The 23,283-nt window shown below is 32.7% G+C and overlaps 1 protein-coding gene across 2 annotated transcripts in view; it reads left to right on the top strand.

Moving 5' to 3' along the window:
* The window catches only part of LOC126744786 (inactive dipeptidyl peptidase 10), an 86,754-nt gene that overhangs the window by 4,065 nt on the left and 59,406 nt on the right, over window positions 1–23,283 (top strand). Inside the window, exon 1 of one of the 2 annotated variants that reach the window (XM_050452339.1) lies at window positions 16,701–17,237. The exons of the other annotated variant lie outside the window; for it this stretch is intronic. Coding sequence (XP_050308296.1) covers window positions 17,133–17,237 — 105 coding nt within the window. The 5' untranslated portion in view covers window positions 16,701–17,132. Of the gene's footprint in view, window positions 1–16,700; window positions 17,238–23,283 lie in introns of those variants that run through there. 2 annotated transcript variants of the gene reach the window in all.

Below are 23,283 nucleotides of genomic sequence, written 5' to 3'. Positions count from 1 at the left end.
TTTTCTAGTGGTTCGTCATCTAGAAAAAAATTTTAGAATACCTGACGCGACCAGAGGATCAAGCACCCTCTTTAAAATTGGTTGATAATAAGCTTAGTATTTTTCTTTTAAATATTCAGTCCATAAGACACAACACTAACGAGCTATTTTTACTGCTAGAAGAACTAAATTTCCCTGAAATAGTTGCTATCACTGAACATTGGCATTACTGATGAACCCATATATATTGAAAATTACAACATCATAGCTAGATACAATAGAACAAACATAAGAGTATGTGCATGAGGCACATCGATAATGTCCACTAATAACGACTTTTCAGTAGTGAGAAAGTTTGATAACTTATTATCTGAAAAATTGTTTTAGCCAGAAAAGTTTTGCCAGAAACTACTAAGCTTGCTAGAATCCATGCCCTTAAAAAGCAAACTAATTTTATGTGGCGACCTTAATATTGACTATTCCAGTGTGTGTGCTGCCCAAGTCTATATTCGAGTCTATATTCGAGTCAATGGGCTTGATAATGCACATAGATTCACCCACCAGAATAACTAAAAATAGCTCCACCACCATCTATTACGTAGTATCATCGTTTGCTCCAGAACTCCTAAATTGTACTGTTTTCAGTTCGGGCTTTTCAGATCATGAAGCTATATTAACCAGCTTCTCTTTGGATTCAATTAACAATAGCACTTTGGATAAATAAGGCCGTGTTTATAACAAAAATAATTTTCTAAATTTTAAGAATCATTGTCTAACGAAAAACTGGAACTTTCTTTCAAATGATGTCGATAATGAGTTCTCCAGATTCTTAAATTCGCTATCAGATATTGCAAATATATCTTTTCCTGCAAGGCCAATTAAAACTAAAAAACAAAAGCCCTGGTCCTCCAAAGGTCTTCGTGTATCGGCAAAAGACATGCGCTCACTTTCCTACCTAAAAAAGTTCTCAGAATCTATTGCTTTTCATAATTACGTCAAGCAGTATAGGAAAACTTATCTTAAAACAATTAAAGCTGCAAAGGAAATCTATTACAGTGGGAGGCTGGCAAAATCTGGCAATGTAGCTAAAGAAACATGGTCTATTGTTAACGAACTAAGAAATAAGTCTACTTCAACTAGCACTATCTCTACATCACCCGAGGACCTAAACAATTACTTTGTAAACGTGGCAAAAAATCTAATGGCCACCATAACACCTTCTGATGATGCTCTGTCATATCTCTCTAATGAATATTTGCACAATTTCTTTTTTACGCCAGTATCATTTACAGAACTTCAAAGTACAATTAACGAAATAAAAAACAAATCATCAGCTGGTACAGATGGGTTTACTCTTAAAATGTTTTCAAATATGCCTGATTGTACTCTAATCCATTTAGTAGACCTAATCAACATGTCATTTCAAAATGGGGTCTTTCCAAACTGCGTTAAAACTGCAATTATCATTCCATTACATAAAGGAGGAGATAAAGATCAAGCCTCAAACTATTGTCCAATTGCACTTCTTCCAACCCTCTCAAAGATCAAGGTTTTTGTCATTTTTGTTTAAATATAATATCTTAACCCCTTATCAGTTTGGATTTCTGAGCAAAAAATGCACCAACGATGCTATGCTCTCCCTATTTAACAGCGTTTATTCAAATATCAACAAAAATTACTTAACAGCAACAATTTTCTGTGACTTTTCAAAGGCTTTCGATTGCGTAAACCACATTATTTTAATTAACAAATTGCAGCACTATGGATTCAGAGGTATATCCCTTCAATGGTTTAAGTCATATTTGTGCAACAGAAGTCAACTTGTAAAGGTCGATACGTCAAGATCTTCTTGTAAACCAATTGAATGTGAGGTACCTCAAGGTTCCGTTTTCGGTCCTATGCTCTTTCTGCTGTTTATAAATGACCTGGCCAGCCTGAACATAAGCGGAAAAATCTGTCTTTTTGCTGATGATACTAGCTTCACTTGGAGCAATCCGAATGCGATGGCACTACATACAACAATTTCCAACGACTTGGTCTTCATTAAATCGTGGTGCGATTCCAACATTTTATGCCTAAATCTCTCAAAAACTAAAGTCTTATCATATAAAACGACCATTCCTCCATTTATTCTAAACAATACCAGTTTGGAAGTTGTTGAGTCTATCAAGTTCTTGGGTCTTGTTGTGGACGGCTCTTTGAAATGGGATTTGCACATAGATACGTTATCTAAAAAACTAAGCTCGGCATGTTTTGCCATAAGATCAATCTCAAAAGAATTAGGCTTTTTCACGGCCAAAACGTATTTATTCGTTACACCCTTCCATTCTGGGGTACATGCTGCAAGACCCAATTTGAGCGTATATTTAAACTTCAAAAGACAGCGCTTCGCTACTTATTAGGACTTGATAGTAGAGCTCACTGCCAAGTAAATTTTACAAAATATAAGATCCTTGCTCTTCCCTCGTTATTTATATTTGAATCTATCTGCCTTATCCGCAAACATGTGTCGCAGATTCCAGATAGACCATCCCACGGCTATTCACTAAGGAACGTTGATCATAATCTTCATCTGCCAATTCCACGGTCGGAATTAGTAAAGAACTCTATACTTTCTGCAGCAATAAAAATGCACAACCATCTGCCTTCCGTAATAAAATCGATGACTACTTTTAGTTGTTTTCGCAATGCCCTAAAATCTTTACTACTGCAAAAAGCCCTATATACAGTAGAAGACTTTTTTAATATTTCCTTTTAAAGCACACACACTGGCGTTATTTAGCTACCTATTATTTGCAAAATGTTTGCCTGCTTTTTATTGTATGTTTTTTTTTTGAGACTAAGGCTTTTGACAATTTTATACATATAATTGTGTGTATATTTCTATATAAAAATTATTTTATTTATGTATTTCGACCAAATTGTACAATTTGATAAATTGTACAGTTTTTTTTTTATGTTTATTTGTTTATATTTGTATTTTTTTTCCTTTAGCTTTATCGATAAAATGTAAAGTTTCTAACAATAAAACATTTTGATTGATTGATTGATTGCTGCAAAACATTATTCCCACTATTTTGCTGATTCTGATATCTTCAGCAAAAAGAGTAAATTAACGTCACTTTTAACTAAAGGCAAATAATCGTAAAAAAATAATGAGTTCCTAAACCGATGCCTGAGACCTTTAAAGGAGTTATACTATTCTCACCTAACTGATGCGTTATTTTTTAAGGAGGATGTAATGTGATACACAGTCAAAGGCATATAGGTACTGGCCAATAATCTCTTTGCTCAAATGCCCTATGTATAGTGGACACTAAATCGAATATTTCAAAAGAAATGCTCCGATATTTCCAAAAACCTCAACTATTGATCAATAATTAGATGATGGTTGAGGTATGAAAACAGACTTATAATTAGAGATATCATTGAATAACCTATGCCATACTTTTCAGATAGGTAACCCTTAACTGTGAGTAAGAACCCTTCTACAGTTGAGAATTGATCCTTAAGGAATGACCTTCGTCATGAATTTAAATATTTCTGGAACATTTAAATGGAACTGTGTGTAAATTATAACACGTTCTACCCGCACTATTGCATGTTCAGATCTGGTATTTAACGAGGTGTCAAACCGCGTCTACGCTTTCATTCTATGTGAATTTTTCATTGATTAATACAAATCTTTTTATTATCTAGAAAAAATTAAAATTAGTTAAGGGTTTATACAGATCGCCGTCAAGAGCAGGAGACCCATCATGGTTAAATTGCAAATGAGGCTAGAATTTAGGAACTCCTGATACTATGAATATGCATTTCGTTTACTTCATTAGAAAATTGATTTTCAACCAATTAGCGTAAGCAGAGCATTAAAATATTTAAAACCCTAATGACTTGAGGAAACTCATGACTATTTCAGTCTTAGTAGCTTAACCTCATTTGATTTCCCTATCTGGTTGAATAATAATAGAGTTGTTTTACTAATTTCTTTGACTATATGAAAGTTGCTTAAAGTTAAATTTACTTATATAAAGTTATTTACTACCTAGTTCTTCGGAACTTTCTTCTATTTTTTTTCATTTTCTCCATTATTTTCTGCTCACTTTTCTTGGTGTTTAAACAACCAATGTCAATCATGTTCTAGAATCCTGGTTTGCTAGATCTACCCATGTGTGCCGCTATTCTATTTATCCTGGTGAAAAAGATCCCAGCTTAGTGCAGTCTGTACAACTCTAAACTTTTATTAACCACCATGGACGAAAGCTTTTAAGTTGGTTCAATATATTCAGATTGTCCTAACGCCTTTGACAACCATCAACTGCTTATGAAGAAACTAGGTTATTTAGATATAACGAATGAAGTGCTTGGTTGGTTTTGCTTATTTTTTCGGTCAGTATTGGATTGCCTATAAGTTGTCTGGACCTTTCAAATTTGCAAAATATTATTGATGAAGGGCTTTTTATAATTTAGTTCTTTGAAAAATAACATAAATTAAATGTAAACACCCTACTATAAAACTTGATATCTAAGTACTAAGAATCTAATTTAAATGTAAATAACTGTTTTATTTTTGCTCTAAAATAACGATTCTACATAACTGATTCAGTGCACGTTCTTTTAGACTGCATTTTTCTAGTGCCTCACATCATTTGTTTCAAAAATCTTGATATAACTTACACGATAAATGTACCGCTTTTCTAAGATTGTAAACCATTCAAGTAAACAGAGCACGGGCATTTTTATATATCAAAGGCAGAACATGATGGATGATGATGGAAAAGGACGTTGTCGAGAACAAGAAATCATACAAGTGTATACTGGCTTTTTCACGAATTATTTACACTATTGTTTCTAGGAGTTATATTAGTCTATCAGTATAAACTATAATTAGATATTGAAATTTGAGAGTAAACAAATTTGAAATAAATTAGCCTGTCGGTAAATTATATTGCAGAAATATTGCAGGATTATTACATCTGCAATATTGTGTCTTGCAGCAATATTGCACATATATTACTAGTTCATTACAGTCATATTGCAGCGATGTTTTAATGTCCGCTTTTTTCATTGCGTCCGCAACATTGCTGAAACATTATAGCAATATTTCATGGGGCATGCTACTGTAATATTGCATTAATGTATATGCTATATTGTAGTAATACTCACGTAATATTACTTATATGTTTTATTTATATTGCTGCTATATTTTATATTAAATTTACAATATTGATAAAATATAACAAAATTATTATTCCATTCTTATTTATAATATTATTGATGAAAGGTAATGAATGAATGAGTTTAAGGATATATTATATAGAAAACTACTCGGAAACTAATTTTTCAAAAATTTTGAAAATGTAGCAACAAGCACAGTTGATAGGGGCCACACAACTAAAATATTTTGACAGTTGTCACGTTTCCGGTTATACCGGAAGTAGGTGTCAACTTCGTTATTTTCACTAAAATACCCTATATATTTTTAAATTTTTGGCTTCCACATGAAATTCTAGGTATATTTTATGTATTATGTCTTATACCTAAGTGTAACTGTTTTTGACATATTTTTAATTTCATGTGAAAAACTATGTTTATAAGCCGTAACATAATTACCGATTACTTTACTGAAACTTACTTAATAAACATTTGTTTGCAAAATTTAGCAGATAGCTGTGAAATTAAGCAGCTATTTAATCAATCATTAAATATCTTACATAAGCCATATGGCTGCAATATTACACATCGAATTTCCGTGATATATATCGCATTTGTGATGGTTATTAAATATTGCAAAAGTATTGCAGGTGCAACATAGGTGCAAATAAAGTTAACAGCATATATGCAATATTGCAGATAAAATATTGAAAGATAAACTAGAATGAAATATTGCAGGAATTTTATATAAACAATATTACAGCAATAGTGTGCTTGCAATACAGATGCAACATTACACTAGCATTTCACTGATATATTGCATTTTCAACAATGTGCAACATATGTGCATTATTAACTTTGCGATGTATGTGCAATATTGTAGCAATAAACATGTAATATTATATTTGTTATATTTTAAATATTACTGTAATGTAATAATATTGCAGAAGTAATATATCAAAAGAATTATTGCTGCAATATTTCTGCAATATAACGAATGTTGCCGACAAGGTATTGTCAAAGAGTTTTACTTATCTTCCCGAGAATATTTGCCAAATTTCAACAATACCAATGCTTTGATCTCCTTGCATATAGTTTCTTCTAAGTATTTACTCAAACAGAAATCCGTTGGAGTTAAGTTGGGTGAACGAGCTGACCATTCTATTGTCTAATTGTCTTTACTAGTCATCTTTATGGACCAAGTTTTACGTATAAGAGCTTGGTAGTACTGGAAAATACCGTGACTGTTAGATAATGGTTGCTACAGGATTAAGCCATACCATCGTAAAGATTGAACATTGTAGCTCTTTACTGTATTTCATCACCACCACAAGTTTAATCCTATAATCAGTGAATGAAAAAAGGACCTCGATTATTAGACTACTATTATGTAACTAAAGTCACCATTGGCTTAACAACATCCCAGCAGCCAGTTCTAGGGGCATAAATTATGGATAAATAGTCAAGAATTTAAAATGCATATGTATAACTGGATATTGACAATGAAGACTGAAGAGGTCGTCAGTTAACACCTAGATGAAGATAATAGTAATGACAAACAACTAATTTAGAGGTTGTGGTAAATTCTACAATTAGAAAAAAATATGAAGTAACTGTCTTGGTTAAGCCCACGAAAATTGTAGACTATACGGTCAAGGCATTGTTCTAGCAAACACCTTATCTACTTAGAACGAATCTACTATTTTTTTTGAGTATAAAACTCAAAAGAGGGACTAAAGAGATACTATATGCCCTGATTGGTATATGCTCAGAAGCAGTAGCAATTATAAAGAATACAGACCGTTATCTGCCAATGTTCTATATTATATTATTCCTGATCATATATTTAGTAATTTTGATAATTCAATTATTCTGGTTAAGGTATCCTCGGCTTGTCACTTTTTGCTTTTTTCAATTAATTTAGTTTTTATGGTTACCAAAATTTCTATACTTTGCTACGAGTTTATGCTAAAATTATTGTAATATCAGTTATGTTGTTTGAGAGTCACTCATGTATAATTTCCTTGTTAAAACATGAATATCCAACGGATTTCGATGAAATCGATTCGTGTTAGCTGGACGTGATTGTCGGTATTGCCTATTAGTGTCAGGGCATGTACATCTAAATTGCTGTTTTGCTTATAACAACACATTTTGCATTTGGTCTTTGCCAAAGGTTAATTAAATATGAATTTTTTATTTTAATGCTTTCAAGTCGAATGAGGTGATATACATATACGGTATTTCTATCGTACAATCAAATTACATTTTAATAGAGTGTTTTCGTAAGTTACTTTTCTACTGATCAGCTCAGCTTGAGGTTAATGTAATTATTGTCATTTCAAGTTTCTAATTGCCGTTATCCTGCTGCATTTTAATCCGATTCACTTCCGTCCCATTTGAGCTCAATCTAAATATCTTTCTAGAGACATTAATGGAGTTTTTTTAAATAGTATAGAGTTTAGCGTGTAATCCAATCGATTGTTTTTCACTTTCTCGTGGAATCACGGATATTTATGAAAAAACTGAAAATCTTCGCAGATACGAATATTGTAGATAAATAGATCCTTTTGAATGACATCTGCAAGCTGTGTTGAGAAAAACACTATAAACCCGCCTGCTGTATAATTTAATAAAGACTAACTTGTCATAGGCTACGATCTGGTGACTTTGACCAATTTATGATTATCCTTAAAATGTACAAATTTTCATGAATTTTGTTATAAAAAAAATGGAGTTCTAATATCTCCGTTAATTTTAGTGTTTTTTTAAGTCTACTTTTTCTATGTTTGAAGTCCTTTTTAAAGTTTTTCTTGTCTTTTTTGTTCCATCTTTCATTTAGTCATTTAAATTGTGTGTGTTTCAGAATATATTGTTTGCACCCCAATAAAGTAATCTGTGGAGAGTGAATTTTGATTTTTGTACTGCAGTGGCGGCTCCTGAGTTTTAAATAGGGGCCACTTATATATATTTTAAATCATAAAAAATATCATCGATGGGTACATTTTTAAAATATGAGTATCCTATCTTAGAATCCGTTTTTTTCTGTTTTCGCAGACTTTTGGACTAAAAAGATTTATTCGATTATTTGGTTCCTATAATCAGCCAGTTTTGCTGCAATGCAGAACAAACCCATGTCCTGAGGATGACTTTAAAAATCTCGAAACGTCCAATAATCTTCTCTTTTTATTTAATTTTTATGCATGCATTGAAAGTATTTCCTATTGTTTTTCTACCATTACATATTTCAAACATTTTAAGTGGTTTCTCCATAGACTTATAATCAAGTATAGACCAAACTACTCATTCATAAATAGAATTTTAAGTCGATCAGTCACTGAAATCTGATTTCGCTTATGATGGCAACATCCCACAAAGGGTTCACATTTGTTGACCTTTATATTTCCTTAATGTCACAAGATATACATAGACAATTTTACGTTTATGGCTTATAGTAAATCTAATTAGATATCGCTATTTTTAATTGTTGAAGTAAAGCTTAAATAATTGGGAATTAAATATTTATTAAATATGCATTTAAAATTAAGATATAGTTTCTGAAAAAGGGTGGAATCAATTTAATAATGATCAGAATTAAAATAGAAATATTTCGAGATTCGAAGGGGAATATTTGTAAAATGAGTAACAAAACTGACTAAACTAAAGCATAACTCAAAATATACTGTGTTATTGTAAACAAACAAAATTTGTCATGAACAACTGAAAATGGGCAATACATGTTTGTTAAATATATGCTATAAAAAAAACAACATTTTCAAAATACGCACAAATCTATTAGTAGAACAGTCAAGAACATACTGTGAATAAATAGATAAAAAACACGACAAAAATAATAGATTACACAATACAGATTACGTAATATTTAATTCAAGATTTCAAAATATTCATCTAAGGAATAAGATAATTAACATGAGCTCTTTGAACATGCGGTTAAAGATATATTGGGAAGAGGATTTACGGAGCTTTACTAGTGATTTTCTTGTTAACGCCTTGGGTATTGTAATGATATTGTAAACACCCAGAAACCAGCTGAAAAGTGGCACATCGCACGACGTCTACTAGAAGGTTGGCGAGAATCGTCCAGAACATCGGCATCCGAGTATATAAGGAGCCACTTCACTGACAGTTGTCAGTTCAGTGAAGTAACGTTCGAAATATTGTCGCGAGATTTACATAAATATAGTAAAAATAAATATCTCTGGTAGTAGTGAGTGATCGTGTTTTTGTAGTGAAGTGTATATTTAAATTAGTTGACCATTTCGATTATTTACACCTAACGAACGGGAAGAACGCTACCAATTTAGCGTCAGGTAAGGGGTGTGAATTGAACGTCAGTCAACTGCACATTGGTAAAAAAATTGGAAAAATAGTAGTGTATTGAAATAAATCGGACTAAAATATGTAAATATGCCAAAGCTAGTGGATCTCAAAGGTACTGAACTGAAAAGGTAGCTGGAAGAACGTGGTGTCATTTGGACTGTGCAATACCTTTGTCACTTTTGAACGGCTGATGAAAACGATTTTACGAGGACTGTCCTGAAAGACTTGCTTGAATTACCTTTATGACTTTATTGTGGTAGGAAAATCATTTGAGGACCATATGAAAAATCTATGGCTGGCTAACAGAAGAAGAACAAAAATTCCAATAGTCCCAAGACTGTCAGGAAGACTTCGATCATCTAAAAGAGGCTATGACAAGTGCACCATCCTGAGATATCCTCTACCTAAAGGAATATTTGTACTGATTGTACGGAAAGAAGTTCCTGCTGCGAACTGACCATGCAGCTTTAAAATAGCTCCTTCAATTTAAAAATCCGAAGTGTCAAGTAACGAGATAGATAGAGAGCCTACAGGACTTTGCTTTGACACTGAACATTGAGCAAGGAGAATCCATAAAAATGCAGAATGCACATTGTCAGCGAGTAGAGGAGAGAGATCCTCAGTTATTAAGAACCACCATCGTCGATAATACTTGGCCAAATTGGGATTTTTTAAGAGACCAAGAGGAAGATCCCGATATCCAGATAGTCCTAATCTGGATAAGAGAAGGAAAGAAGCCAACTTGGAAAGAAGTATTCTCCCAATGTCATATTAGGCACAATGGAATTCTCCTATTATGGAAGATGGACTCTTGCGGTGGAAAATAGTTAAATATCGAATTTCAGAATTGTTAGAGGAAATCTATCCCGCGGTGTATCAGGACGACACCTTGGAGTAACAAAGACCCTGGGAAAAGTGAGGAAATGATTTTATTGGATCAATAACAAGGCAGACGTGCAGGAAATGCGTTGTATGTGCGACATGTAATTAACCCCAGAGAAAGCAGAAGGCCTTGATGCATCAATTCTCCAAATCAGAAGTACATTGTGGTCGTGATGCTTCAGCAAATGGATTGAGGCATACCCTCTACTATCGCTGACTTCTTAATAAAGGGCTGGATCTGCCGATTTGCTGTACCCTTGGAACTACATTCAAACCAAGGACCAAATTTTGAATCCAGCTTGTTCCAGATCATCCGTGCAATGTTTGAGAATGACTACAGACGCAAACTGCATTACACTTGCAGTCAGAAGGCATGCTGGGACGAATAAATTGGACCATTAATCAATGTTTGACCAAAGTAGTCTTCAGCCCCCAAAGATACTGGGATAGATTTCTTCATGTGTTTCTTTGCCGAGATATGACATTTTTGATGCCCATTTTAGGCCTCAAAAACGGACGTCGAAAACGACTTTTTCAAGATTTTCAAAGTGCTCTTATTCCCTTAGTTCTGCTCGGATCCTGCTATAACCCGGTGTTTTCGTAATCTAGGTGATCAGAATAAGACGCTGGTATACTTAGTTTGATTTCGAAAAAAATCAATTTTTGGTGAAAAAATTCGATACGGGGGGGTATACCCGAAAAATGAAAAAACCCAAACTTTGAAGTTCGATATCTCGGCTTCTATGAGAGCTATCGGGAAAATTCCAACGGTTTTGTCTTAGTTTCGTCATTCTAAATCCAACGAGACCATTTGCAAGATCGTCGCTTTTACGATAGCCGAGATATGATATTTTAAAAGCCCATTTTTGGCCTCAAAAACGAACGTCGAAAACGACTTTTTCAAGATTTTCAAAGTGCTCTCATTCCCTTAGTTCTGCTCGGATCCTGTTATAACCCGGTGTTTTCGTAATCTAGGTGATCAGAATAAGACGCTGGTATACTTAGTTTGATATCGAAAAAAATCAATTTTTGGTGAAAAAATTCGATACGGGGGGGTATACCCGAAAAATGAAAAAACTCAAACTTTGAAGTTCGATATCTCGGCTTCTATGAGAGCTATCGGGAAAATTCCAACGGTTTTGTCTTAGTTTCGTCCTTCTAAATCCAATGAGACCATTTGCAAGATCGTCGCTTTTACGATAGCCGAGATATGACATTTTTGAAGCCCATTTTTGGCCTCAAAAACGGACGTCGAAAACGACTTTTTCAAGATTTTCAAAGTGCTCTCATTCCCTTAGTTCTGCTCGGATCCTGTTATAACCCGGTGTTTTCGTAATCTAGGTGATCAGAATAAGACGCTGGTATACTTAGTTTGATTTCGAAAAAAATCAATTTTTGGTGAAAAAATTCGATACGGATATACCCGAAAAATGAAAAAACCCAAACTTTGAAGTTCGATATCTCGGCTTCTATGAGAGCTATCGGGAAAATTCCAACGGTTTTGTCTTAGTTTCGTCCTTCTAAATCCAATGAGACCATTTGCAAGATCGTCGCTTTTACGATAGCCGAGATATGACATTTTTGAAGCCCATTTTTGGCCTCAAAAACGAGCGTCGAAAACGACTTTTTCAAGATTTTTAAAGTGCTCTCATTCCCTTAGTTCTGCTCGGATCCTGTTATAACCCGGTGTTTTCGTAATCTAGGTGATCAGAATAAGACGCTGGTATACTTAGTTTGATATCGAAAAAAATCAATTTTTGGTGAAAAAATTCGATACGGGGGGGTATACCCGAAAAATGAAAAAACCCAAACTTTGAAGTTCGATATCTCGGCTTCTATCAGAGCTATCGGGAAAATTCCAACGGTTTTGTCTTAGTTTCGTCATTCTAAATCCAGCGAGACCATTTGCAAGATCGTCGCTTTTACGATAGCCGAGATATGACATTTTTGAAGCCCATTTTTGGCCATAAAAACGAACGTCGAAAACGACTTTTTCAAGATTTTCAAAGTGCTCTCATTCCCTTAGTTCTGCTCGGATCCTGTTATAACCCGGTGTTTTCGTAATCTAGGTGATCAGAATAAGACGCTGGTATACTTAGTTTGATTTCGAAAAAAATCAATTTTTGGTGAAAAAATTCGATACGGGGGGGTATACCCGAAAAATGAAAAAACCCAAACTTTGAAGTTCGATATCTCGGCTTCTACGAGAGCTATCGGGAAAATTCCAACGGTTTTGTCTTAGTTTCATCATTCTAAATCCAACGAGACCATTTGCAAGATCGTCGCTTTTACGATAGCCGAGATATGACATTTTTGAAGCCCATTTTTGGCCTCAAAAACGAACGTCGAAAACGACTTTTTCAAGATTTTCAAAGTGCTCTTATTCCCTCTGTTCTGCTCGGATTCTGTTATAACCCGGTGTTTTCGTAATCTAGGTGATCGGAATAAGACGCTGATATACTTAGTTTGATTTCGAAAAAAATCAATTTTTGGTGGAAAAATTCGATACGGGGGGGGTATACCCGAAAAATGAAAAAACCCAAATTTTGAAGGTCGATATCTCGGCTTCTACGAGAGCTATCGGGAAAATTCCAACGGTTTTGTCTTAGTTTCGTCATTCTAAATCCAACGAGACCATTTGCAAGATCGTCGCTTTTACGATAGCCGAGATATGACATTTTTGAAGCCCATTTTTGGCCTCAAAAACGAACGTCGAAAACGACTTTTTCAAGATTTTCAAAGTGCTCTCATTCCCTTAGTTCTGCTCGGATCCTGTTATAACCCGGTGTTTTCGTAATCTAGGTGATCAGAATAAGACGCTGGTATACTTAGTTTGATTTCGAAAAAAATCAATTTTTGGTGGAAAAATTCGATACGGGGGGGTATACCCGAAAAATGAAAAAACCCAAACTTTGAAGTTCGATATCTCGGCTTCTACGAGAGCTATCGGGAAAATTCCAACGGTTTTGTCTTAGTTTCGTCATTCTAAATCCAACGAGACCATTTGCAAGATCGTCGCTTTTACGATAGCCGAGATATGACATTTTTGAAGCCCATTTTTGGCCTCAAAAACGAACGTCGAAAACGACTTTTTCAAGATTTTCAAAGTGCTCTTATTCCCTCTGTTCTGCTCGGATTCTGTTATAACCCGGTGTTTTCGTAATCTAGGTGATCGGAATAAGACGCTGATATACTTAGTTTGATTTCGAAAAAAATCAATTTTTGGTGAAAAAATTCGATACGGGGGGGTATACCCGAAAAATGAAAAAACCCAAATTTTGAAGGTCGATATCTCGGCTTCTACGAGAGCTATCGGGAAAATTCCAACGGTTTTGTCTTAGTTTCGTCATTCTAAATCCAACGAGACCATTTGCAAGATCGTAGCTTTTACTATAGCCGAGATATGACATTTTTGATGCCCATTTTTGGCCTCAAAAACGGACGTCGAAAACGACTTTTTCAAGATTTTCAAAGTGCTCTCATTCCCTCTGTTCTGCTCGGATCCTGTTATAACCCGGTGTTTTCGTAATCTAGGTGATCAGAATAAGACGCTGGTATACATAGTTTGATATCGAAAAAAATCAATTTTTGGTGAAAAAATTCGATACGGGGGGGTATACCCGAAAAATGAAAAAACTCAAACTTTGAAGTTCGATATCTCGGCTTGTATGAGAGCTATCGGGAAAATTCCAACGGTTTTGTCTTAGTTTCGTCATTCATAATTCCAACGAGACCATTTGCAAGATCATCGCTTTTACGATAGCCGAGATATGACATTTTTGATGCCCATTTTTGGCCTCAAAAACGGACGTCGAAAACGACTTTTTCAAGATTTTCAAAGTGCTCTCATTCCCTTAGTTCTGCTCGGATCTTGTTATAACCCGGTGTTTTCGTAATCTAGGTGATCAGAATAAGACGCTGGTATACTTGGTTTGATTTCGAAAAAAATCAATTTTTGGTGAAAAAATTCGATACGGGGTGGTATACCCGAAAAATGAAAAAACCCAAACTTTAAAGGTCGATATCTCGGCTTCTATGGGAGCTATCGGGAACATTCTAACGGTTTTGTCTTAGTTTCGTCATTCTGAATCCAACGAGACCATCCGCAATATCGTAGCTTTTACGATAGCCGAGATATGATATTTTTAATGCCCATTTTTGGCCTCAAAAACGAACGTCGAAAACGACTTTTTCAAGATTTTCAAAGTGCTCTCATTCCCTTAGTTTTGCTCGGATCCTGTTATAACCCGGTGTTTTCGTAATCTAGGTGATCAGAATAAGACGCTGGTATACTTAGTTTGATTTCGAAAAAAATTAATTTTTGGTGAAAAAATTCGATACGGGGGGTATACCCGAAGAATGAAAAAACCCAAACTTTGAAGGTCGATATCTCGGCTTCTATGGGAGCTATCGGGAAAATTTCAATGGTTTTCTCTTAGTTTCGTCATTCATAATTTCAACGAGACCATCTGCAAGGCCGTAGCTTTTACGATAGCCGAGATATGACATTTTTAATGCCCATTTTTGGCCTCAAAAACGAACGTCGAAAACGACTTTTTCAAGATTTTCAAAGTGCTCTCATTCCCTTAGTTTTGCTCGGATCCTGTTATAACCCGGTGTTTTCTTAATCTAGGTGATCAGAATAAGACGCTGGTATACTTAATTTAAGAGTTTATATACTTAGTATAAGAGATTTTTTTAAACACATAAGACTATGCTGTTGCAAGCTTAGACTATGATTTAGAGGCCTGATATGTGTATATAGAGATTGTCCGAGACAAACTAGTTCCTAAAAATCTTGAAACATAAATTGTTTAGCCAAAAATTGCCGAACACGTTAAATTTAATATTGAAGGAGACATATATTTGCGGAAATTGCGTTTCTCTAATGTCATCTCCTTACGCCTTAGAGCTCTATGTAAATTTTTTTATATAGGAATAGGGTCGAGTGATACCTTGAATTAAAAAACAACATCTTGTAATTTTGTCGCCTGCAGCCTGCATAAATTTCCTTTTTTTTTTTAACCAGATGTTATGTCTAATAAAAAAAAACACATTCGGAAAAATCGAGTTATTTTTACACAGAAACGTCAACAGTAAATATCTGCATATATTTTGATGCTTTTGTTGGTTTAGTTACTTCTATTTTGGTATATATGTTTTGTTGAAATAAGCAATAGCAACAGCAGCAGGAAGTATTTGTTTAATCTAGTGAATTTTTTCCCACATTTAAGTAAGCCAATTTAGCACCTGAAATTGTAAGGTCCAGCGTCTCACGAATATATAACGCACCTCTATCCTTTCTAGCCAATTGATAGCCAAAAATACCGATTGCTCTACTCAAAATCCTACCATTCAACTAAGTCTCTGATGACCCCAATAAACACAGCTCCTCTGTATTCAAAAATTCAATAAAAGAATAAAAAATTGAACACAAGAGCCTCACATTATAATAAAAATTAATTTTTGTTTTGGAACTTCACTCTCGCAGTTAGAAGCAATTTTAGCAAAACCTGATTTTATTTGCAAAAGAAAGTAGAGTGTCATAAATTAATTCCATAAAAGAGAAAAAAATTGTTAATAAATGTGTCTTAAAATAAATTACATAGCATATTACAGTTCCAGTTTAAATTCCCACTTTCATTACTATCCAGTACAACCGCTAAAGACCAGTCCAGGCTAAAAAAGTACCTACCTATTTTATTTATTTTTTCTTCTTGTTTTGACTTATTATTTATATAGTAAAAAAACGGATTACTACATATTATTAAAAAAAAATATATTTATATTATATGATAATTTTTTTAACCATCCCAGTATAAGGAAGTTTTTTAAACAATTTGTTTTGCAGGATAATATATAATAGAGTAAAACGTTCTAATGCTGTGCAGCTATTTTGAATACAAATTTGAAGTTGCTCCCCGAATCTAAATACTCAAAATATTTTAGTATTTTCCCGCTCAGTTAACTTTGCCATATTTCGGTTTTTAAGAGAAATAAAAATTACAATATTATGTATACTAGTAATTGACTTTATTTACCGTCAATGCAAATTTTTCATTAACTCCGTACCTGTTAAAAAGATTTTTTTTCCAATGCCTGCAATGACAAGCGAAAAAATTAGTATGTCAAGAGCCCATCCTCATTATCCATTCAAACACTTAATAAACCGGATAAAGATCAAAAAGAAACACCCACATCATCATCATTACCATCCCATCATTTATTATAATGTCAGGAATCAATAAGGGATGTAGTTGTAAGACCGGCCGCGAGGTGCGTGTTATCGTCTGTATAAGACCATCCCTTCTCGTTTGACATTGAGTGAAACCAGCTGCAAGAAAAATGTGCCCATTTTCCATGTTTAAGTGCAATTTACGTTTCGAAAAATTTAAAAAACCATTTTAACTTTATCACCGCACAGTGATCATGTAAAGTTACAGAAATTTCATTCAATTCTCAACGTTACACACAACATATCAACATGGTCATCACGATTTACAAATAAGGGAGAGTATATTAGTTTATTTTTGATACGATACATACCACCCTACCTACTATTAGAGTTAATAAATGTTTTAGAGCTTGAGTTAATGCTCAATTAGATTTAAATATATAAATACATACATACATAGATCTATTTTGGTGTTTTACTAGAGTTAAATATTAGAAATATATCTATACGGGGCCACAACTATAAATGAATCTATTTATGATAATATTGAATGTTGCACAACCAAGTGACCAAATGATTAAAGAAAATTAAGGAAATAAGTATGGCAAATGCTGTTCCTCAAATTAAACCTGTGATTTCAACTGTGAGCACAATAAATCCACTACCGGAGAGTGAAATGGACGCGTTACTACTGGGCAGGACTAGGGTAAGTTTGGTAAATTGTATTTTTATTTTGCCTGGAGTTTTTTAAAATTTTAATGGTCCCTTAGGCTCTTCTAGTGTCTTGCAAGTATTAATTAATATAAAAAAGAAATATACCCTTTTCCTCGCATTTCTTGAAATAATTGAACGGAAAATTAAAGTAATTAAAATAGATAAGGAAGTATTTTTATTAAAACGAGAATTAGATTAGAAAAACGTATAAATATACCAGGTGGTTGGCATGCGATTTATCAAGGAGTAGATAGAATTGACTATTTAAGATTTATGCCTTTCAAATATCAGTTCAAAGTCTTACTAATTTTTGAGATATTGACAGTTTTTGAATACGTGACAAAAAAAGGAAAAAGACCCGTAAATTAATAACAATTTAGAATATCATTAGCTATATACTGTTTATTTTTTAATTAAGACAACTTATTTATTAATAATTATACCGATAAAACGTAAATTCTAAGATAATAAATTTTTTTAATACTTCTTAAAAATCAAATATACTGACAAATTTTAATGAATTGTAAATCTTTATTGTTTATTATCTATTACGACAGGCTGATTTTTTTGAAGTGTGTGTGTGGGTGGTGCAAACTGGAATTTTTTGAATTTTTTTATTAATGGTACAAAAATTAGCGTCCCTCCAATAGATGTAGAAGTGAAGTATAGCGGGTTAAGGACAGAAATCAAACCTCAAGATTTGAAATTAGCCGACGTTTCGACGTTTATTTACGTCTTTTTCAAGGCTGAAAAAGATACAATTGGTACAAAATGGTGAAAGCAATAGTTATTAATATAATAGTTAAGAAACCACCAAACAAAAACACAAATAAAACGGAGAACAAAGCATAAAAGTTAAAATTAAGATGACTTACCAAATTTACATTAGAGGTTTACGTAACAATTAAAACCTAATAACATCTCCATCATACATACACCACAGATACGATTGTTATACATTAAAATATGCGGCACAAACATTAAGTAAAACAAAAAAAAAAAAAAAAAGAACACACAGTATACATAAAATAAAATTGGCTTATATCACAGATTGATTCACAGTGAATAAGTAGTACGTATAATAATTATAGTAAAAAAAAAAAAAAGCACCTTCTAAGTCAGTGTTAGGCCCTGAGTATCGGTTCGGTGATTAACAGAATTATGTAGTTGGATGTGTATCATTTCACTGATATTGCGTTTAAGTGTTTTTTATTAATATTAGGTTAAATTGCTTATAATCATATATGGAAAAGTCGAACAATAGCGTTCTTTTCTTTCCTTAAATAGTAGTTAAGCAAATTAAAATTTAGACTTGGTAGACTAATTATTTTGTTTGTTTTATATTGTTTTATTGCGTGGTAATAGTAATCATTTCTTATTTACTAAAAGCAACTATTTTATATCACGGTATTGTCGTCCCTTGATTAATAAAATGAATAATATTAAAAAAACAAATTTATTTGATACCTAGTTGATACATTAAAATACATACAAACTTAACATAACTAAAAAATAAACTTTAGTCTTAACTAATAGAAAAACTTATGTTAAAGAAATAGTTCCTCCATCTTGCAGTAAATAATACATTTTATGTCATCCTTCACTTGTCAAATAAATATCATACAAGTTTCACAATTTTTTTTGGAGAAAACACTTATCGACCTGACCTTTTTCCTAATTTAAATAATATATTCATTTCAGTTTGTTGATGTCAATATAAAAAGTATTTACTAAATCAAATCAGGTAAAATACATAGATAAACTTTACTCTACGTTTGACATAATAATAATTAAAATGTATAAACTTAAAATATTATAGTAAAAGAACAAATATTTATATTTAAGACTTGGTCCTATCTATAAAATTAGATGACCTTTCAAAATATACTAAATCATAAAACAGAACACTAATAATATATAACAGACCATAACAACAAAGATATTTAGAGAATATTTTCCAAATTGAGGTCTCTTGACCTTAATATTCGTGTGCATGGACTCAAAACGTTGCCCACTATACTGTTGCATAATTTACTTGAATGCACTCTGTCATATAATGAAGCAAACTACTGATCTGAAAACATTTAATTCTACTGACTGCGCCAGCCTATTTCGAAAGTCTAGACTGTCTAGAGTGTTCCTTCTTAAATATATAATAAAAAATATTACTAACTTTTTGAACACTTTGTATATGTATTTTGATTTACTATGTAAGTAAAACTCCAGTCCAACTCCACCAAACCAGACATATAACATGTTGTTATAATGTTGGTTTATATACTTCAAATACACCCTAATCTGGTTCAGTGGAGTAGCTATATAAAGCTAGACTGCGCCAGGTTCAGGTACTTTGTTTTTTTTTTTGTATCAAGTTTGTAGTGAATTTGAATAATAAAAGACATTTATTATTATTATTATTATTATTATTATTATTTTCCTTTTAATAAATTTTTTATAATTCAATAATTATAGTAGTTCACTTTTTAAATTACTTACCGGACTAATATTGAGACCTTGAGGCAAATTTGCAGTCTCGGATTTAATATCTTTTATATCTATATCTATAAATTTTTAGTCTACATTTAGGATCTTGTTATAAATGGGTTTTGTAAACTTTTATTTTTTATTAATATTTTTACAATACGTCATCAATTTGATGAATGAAAGAAATACTTAGAACTAGGGTCTTTGTAATTACTATATCAATAAATGTAAGTATCTTTTAAGTTGAAAAATCTGGGCCATCAAAAAATATCTTTATAGGTAAGTCCTTACTCTTTTCTTTTTCTCTAATTTTTCTGTTTTTTTCGTCACAACGTTAAAACATACCAAAAAGTTCAAAGAAGGAGGAACTTCTATTATTATTATTATTATTAGTACATCTCAGAGATATCCTGTAAACTCCAAAGATATTCCCGGGATATCATACATGCCATTTTATTTCAAAAAATTACATAATTTAGTTGCTGGTGCAGTTACCTTTACTTGGGTTAATGATCAGATGTAGTGGTCACGTGATCGTTCTGCGCCGGAGGTGTGGCCTAGAGCCTCAATAGGGTTCATGACTTGGGGTTTTATTTAATTTTATTAGTCGAACGGCTTTAGATCGTTTTGATTGAATTTTCTGCTATTCGAACATTTGAATCTTCGCAATATTGAAAAGTTGAGATTGTGTTTATTTTTAGTTTACAATAAACGCAGCCCCTAACTTGTTATTCCTTCATTCATTTTAAAACACATATTTAAAAAAAAGATAAAAGCTACTTAAGTAATTCTTAACACCAGATTATGATCATAAAATTATATTTTATAATGGCCAGCTTCATCAGAAAAAAGCGGTCGATTGTTGCTTAGGTATGACAATTTTTATTGGTCCTTACTATTATAGGCAAAACTTCCAGCGCTCAGGTAGTGCTCGGTTCTGATGAACCTGGCCAATTACACCCTAAATGTTTGACCTGTCACGATTACTTAAAAGGTTTACCTTTTCTTTTTCGGTAAACCCCAATATATTAACATAACTTTGCGTAACAAAATACTTAAAAGGGATTATTATATCATTACCTGGCACAACCTCAAAATCGGTTTGGACCCATTTTACAGGCGACCGTATTATATTTAAAAAAAAGCTGCTTACAAAGCAAAGCTGTACGGTAAAATAATTTAAAATAAGTAGGCATAATTCTCCTCGTCTAAATCTGCCAAGGTTGCATCGATGGGCGGGCCTATATTTCGCGCACATCATTTACTCCAACTGTTCGGTAATCCGACTATAGGATTAGGGTAGGTCAAATAAATTAAATCCTTTAATAGTTTTATTTTGTGTGGGGCTTTATTTAATTGAAGGTAAACAATCTCCGAGGTTATACTTTCATTATTTGGCAAACATTTACCTAGTATAAAAATACCTAATATTGCCCACATACTCTGGTATACTCTATATTTGTCTAACGAAATACGCAGAGTATAGCTACCGTCAACGATAATATTTATTTCCTTTGATCTGAGCAGCATAGTCTAGACGTTTAAGAATTTTTATGTAATATGTATTTAAAATGTTACATAAAAATTCTAAAAGATTAATACTGGTAGTATTTTTTTCTAATGGATCTACAAAACAAACGTTGAACAACAAACATATTGTTTTCTTTAAAAAAATAGGACTTTTTATGTATTTTAAATAAATACAATTTTTGTAATCAAATATATGCAAGCCTGAGTTATTTACTAACTTCAAACTGGTAAACGAGCATCATTTTGGCATTCAACATCAGCAGCATAGCAGAGGTTGTCGTTATTATGAATTTATTTAACTATTAATCTGTCAAAGGCGTTTAATTACGTCATGGAAAAGTCCAAAAAGTATTGGCTTCATGGAGCGATCTTTAAGGGAAAATCTCTTTAAATTTAAGTTATATCTCCTTGAAATACCTCTGGAAGTCTCTATAAAGGGCAAATTATTAGTTAAGCAAATAATTTCTAATGCGCCAAAATTCCAATCTATTTTACTTAAACTACCTAATTTTGCCCTAACTTTTTGCTTTGACTCAAACGTAATCAAACGTAGTCAAGTTTTCTGAGGTGGTGTTCTGCACTTGCAAATACTCTTTATTCCTCTTTCACTTCAGGGCGTCTTCCTATTTACTTTAAGTTGCATAAAGCAGGTGGTTTTATTTTCTATTAAGAATAATTTTATTTCTTTCTGCTCTATCTAAGGTAGTAAACATTTTAGTAAATATACGCATCTCTGAGTTATTCACTTACTCCAAAATGGTAAAGGAACACTTTGGTTTTCAACGTCAGCATAGCAGATGCTCTCATTATAATGAATCCAATTAAATTAAACCCAAATTGATGTCTTCTGCGGCATTCGATTATGGCACGCGATATTGCCGTTGAAAAATCACTTCAGGATAAGCAAATATTTTGCACTAATTTAACAGATCTTTTACGCATATACCTTTTTAAAATTGATAAATTAATACAAACAAGTATGCTTAGAAATGAAATGATTGTAAGTAATATAAGGTATTTAATTTAAAAAAAATATTATGGAGAAGATTTTCTTTGAAACTTTTATGCATTCTCAGTGGATTATTGAAAGTATCCAAAAGGCAAACTTTTTTGTCCGTAAATATTGCTAATATTAAAGTTTTCCGAGCGCAATAAGGCCATCAGATATGAAAACTCGAGCCAAAGCCAAATATCAAATAACAGAGATTCGCAATACCATTGCGCTCCCATTTCTCAATAATATCAGATGACGGATTTTAAAAATTTATTACCTTGTTTAATATCAGACAAACTCTAATGCAGCTTCTTGGAAAAGTTTTTACTTAGAAGAAGTTCGCTTAGAAAATGTACTTTATTAAAGTCATTTGATACTTTTAATTTTGTTACCAAAGTTCGAGGCTAGAGGAGGTGAATCACAACAAATTAAAAATGATAATAAAGGCAATGATCAAGAGAGAAGGAAAATGGAAGAAAAAACTTGTAGAAACATCAAATTTGACAAAATAGATTTAAACAGAAGAAATCAGTGATAAAGATTCATTAAATGTGGTACAGTAGATGTTTTTTTTTAATACTAGACCCGGCAATAAAAACAGATTTTAAGGAACCTTATAACTAATTTATTGAAATAGTTCGTTTTGGTGTAAATTAAAATGCTTGATAGGCAGAAAGAGTTAAACTATTTTTTACACACCTACACGTTAAACCGAATGACTAAAGACTACTAAAAACATTAATTTACACAGTAATTATTTCCTACTATTTATTTCGATTTAAATGTCGCGCCAAAATTAACTTAAGTGGCCTCCTAGCGGCGAGGGCGCCTGGTATATTAGCTAAAACATTCGCTAAATTTTCCCGCGTGTCACTAGGTGGCGCAAGTTATACCCGCCGCTTTCTACATCGAGATAATTCCCAAATGTGGTGTATTCACGGTTTTTATGATCGTTACAATAAATTTAGTTATTATTTTTTTATTGTAAATTTCGTTGAATTAAAAAAATGTGGTGGGTGAACAACAAATG

This window comes from Anthonomus grandis, chromosome 14, assembly GCF_022605725.1.
Source record: "Anthonomus grandis grandis chromosome 14, icAntGran1.3, whole genome shotgun sequence".
Taxonomy (NCBI): Eukaryota; Metazoa; Arthropoda; class Insecta; order Coleoptera; family Curculionidae; genus Anthonomus; species Anthonomus grandis.
The sequence above is the reverse complement of the archived record's forward strand: the minus strand, read 5'-3'. Positions and strand labels throughout refer to the sequence as shown.